Here is a 2882-nt window from a genome sequence, read left to right as displayed (position 1 = left end):
CAGCTAGGAAAGACCCACCTCAAGTCTCAAAGTAGGCTGTCGGCAGACAGCATGGCTATCTCTAATCTCCTGGGTCCTGTTGGGAACCCAGAGGCTGGCCTGGCACCTACAGGGTTTCTAGCACCAGGTGCTTGTGGCTTCAGACCCTCCTCCAGCCCCAGCCCATCTGTTGATGTAGGCTGTCTACCTGGCCGTCAGGTGAAGGAAAGAGCATTGGAGAGGGGGTCAACATGACTTCTCCCAGCTCTACAGTGAACTGGTTTAGTCAAATTAGTGCGGGTTGAATGAAGTTAAACCTGGTTTCTTGACTGCATAGATTCCGAGTGCTTTTGACACGGGGTGTGTACTACGAACCTACGAAAACTGAATAGAGACAGGGCTTCCTAGACATAGCTGACCATGTACCTTTCATGAAATAGGAACCTCTTACCACGTTGTTGGGTTGTCCACGCAAATAACACGTACGTTCTATGCTTTTGCAAACCACGCAAGCTCCCCACACGTCCCTGTGTGCGCTGAGCATGTTATGTGAACGTGTGCACTATTCGTGTGGACACAGTCTATTCGGGGGAGAACCAGTCATGTCTCGCTGGACACAGCCTGTGAAGTGCCGGCCTCCCAGCGGCTGTCCTGATGCTGGCCGTTCCAGAGCTGTTGGGCGGCTGCTGCCCTCCGCTTCCTCAAACGTCTTGGAGGAAGAGATTTCTGCTGGGTAGTCGGGATGGCCAGTCTGTGGTGCCACACAGACTGTGTGGAGAAGCCCACCGAACTCCTTCCTTGGGGATCAGGATCTCTTGCTCCTCTGAGAATTGGTGACAGTCCCTTAAAGACCCTGTGGTTGGCTCTCGGCTGTCCAAGTTGGGACCACACTCTGGATGGGAGCTGCGGTGCAGGGTTTCCCCTGGGATCCAGAAGGCTCCCCTTGTCACCAAAGGTCTGATTTCCTTCCTGCCCTCCAGTTCCCACTGGAGGCCAGGTGGGCAGGGACCTTTGGCTGCACGGTCTGCAGCTCAGGATGGAACAAACATATGGGGGTGAGGGGTTGGTAGGTTTCCTTGGCTGAACTTTTCTCCTTTAGTTTGCAAAATACTGCCCAAAGAGTCTTGCCTCGTAGATTGCTGAGGTCCAACTTTGTGTCTGAATTTGCTGGGGGTGTGGGTTGGGGGGGCGGGCCTAGAAGGAGCCTTTGCTCAAAAGGCAAGCAAAACACGAACAAGACATGTGAAAACTAGCCGTAAAGGGACATCTCACTTGGTTACGGAGCCAGAGAGGAGGCAAGCATGGCGGGCAGAGGGCTGGGAGGCTTGTCTTTAAGTCCCACCTGGAGGAATCTAGAGACTCTCAAAGGCCCACTCCTCAGTGTGACAAGGCTGGGATGTCCTGGGAAAGTTAGAATGAGAAAACACAGAGCGGATCAGTTCCTGGATCAAAGGCATTTAGAAAGTATGTTCTCAGGCCCTCCATTCTGTTCCCGCCAGGAGCCAAGGCTGAGAAGCAGGTGAGGCAGGTGAGGGACCTGCATGGGCTTAGTCAGAGAAGAGGCTGGCGAAGGACTTCCTCAGGTTTCGGATGGTTTCAGCCTTGGCCTCGTCTTCGCTCGGGGCCCCTCGCTGGGATGCGTCCGACGTGCTGAGGCTGTTCGTCAGGGACTGGGATTTGCTGAAACAGAAAGGCACACAGGTTGGGAGAAGACAGCCTCCTTAGGAAATGAGTCTTGGGGGCGGGTGTTAAAAAATCATCTCAATGGGGGTGGGCTCTTACAAATCTTATAACAATCCATCATTCAACTGTATCAAGCACACTTGTACATGTTGCCATCCACATTTCCAAAACATTTTCTTTCTACTTGAGCCCCTGGTATCAGCTGCTCTTTTCCCCTGTCCTTCCCCCACCCTCCTACCCTCATTGAATCTTTGCTCAATTATATATTATTATTTTTATTTCATGTCTTAAAAGGGCGGTTGTCTCCCTTAACCCACATTTCTGTTATTCATCCCCCTCGGAGAGGTGGGGCTATTTATCCAACCTTGTGATGGGTTCTCCCTTTCTCCCTCTCCCCGCAACCCCTCTACCCTCATGATAGCACTACTCCCACTTCTGTTCCTGAGAGTTTTATCTGTCTTGAATTCCATGTGTCTAGAGCTCTTATCTGTGCCAATGTGTGCAAGCTGATCTAGCCAGATTTGTAGGGTAAAACTGGGTCATGATACTGGGGGTGGGGGTGGAGTAGGGTGGGGAGAAGAAGCATTCAGGAACTAAAGGAACGATGTGTGTTTTGTCAGTGCTATACTGCACCCTGGTTGAATTGTCCCTTCCTTGTAACCCTTGGGGGATGTCCAGTTGTCTACAGATGGACTTTGGGTCTCTACTCCAACCCCCTTCTTTTGCATTGATATAAATGTTTGTTTGGGATCTTTTGACAACTGATTCTGTCGACACCTCCTGATCACACAGGCTAGTGTGCTGCTTCTATGGGGTCTTATTTGCTTCCCTGCTACATGGCTGCTTGTTTAACTTCAAATCTTTAAGACCCCAGATGCTAACTATATCTTTTGATGGCCGGGCACCATCCTCTTTCTTTACATTTGCTTATGCACCCCTTTTGTCTTTAGTGATCGTGTAGGGAAAGTGAATATCAAAGAATACCAGGTTGTTAGAACAAAGTGTTCTTGTGCTTATGGAGGACTTGAGTAGAGGTCCAGAGTCCGTCTGCTATCTTAATACTTAGCTGTTACAATACCCTTGCAAGGTGGTTCTTCTGATCCTAACCTCTTCTCTTTTTTAAACGCTTCTTAAAAATTGTGCTCACACAGACCTTGAGATAAAACCCCAAACAATTAGGGCCATAAATGAGGGAATTGGGACAAACCTGAGAACCTTGG

General features: G+C 50.0%; 1 protein-coding gene across 1 annotated transcript in view; it reads right to left on the bottom strand.

The window, feature by feature from the left end:
• Nucleotides 1-20: 20 nt before the first annotated feature.
• SYN3 (synapsin III) overlaps nucleotides 21-2882 on the bottom strand; it is a 548280-nt gene continuing 545418 nt past the window's right edge. Inside the window, exon 13 of the mRNA XM_004700321.3 lies at nucleotides 21-1659. Coding sequence (XP_004700378.1) covers nucleotides 1527-1659 — 133 coding nt within the window. The 3' untranslated portion in view covers nucleotides 21-1526. The remainder of the gene's footprint in view (nucleotides 1660-2882) is intronic.

The sequence above is a fragment of the Echinops telfairi genome, unplaced genomic scaffold, assembly GCF_000313985.2.
Source record: "Echinops telfairi isolate 266 unplaced genomic scaffold, ASM31398v2 ScPeMD7_2;HRSCAF=8, whole genome shotgun sequence".
In the NCBI taxonomy this organism is placed as follows: Eukaryota; Metazoa; Chordata; class Mammalia; order Afrosoricida; family Tenrecidae; genus Echinops; species Echinops telfairi.
This window is presented reverse-complemented; position numbering and strand designations above follow the sequence as displayed.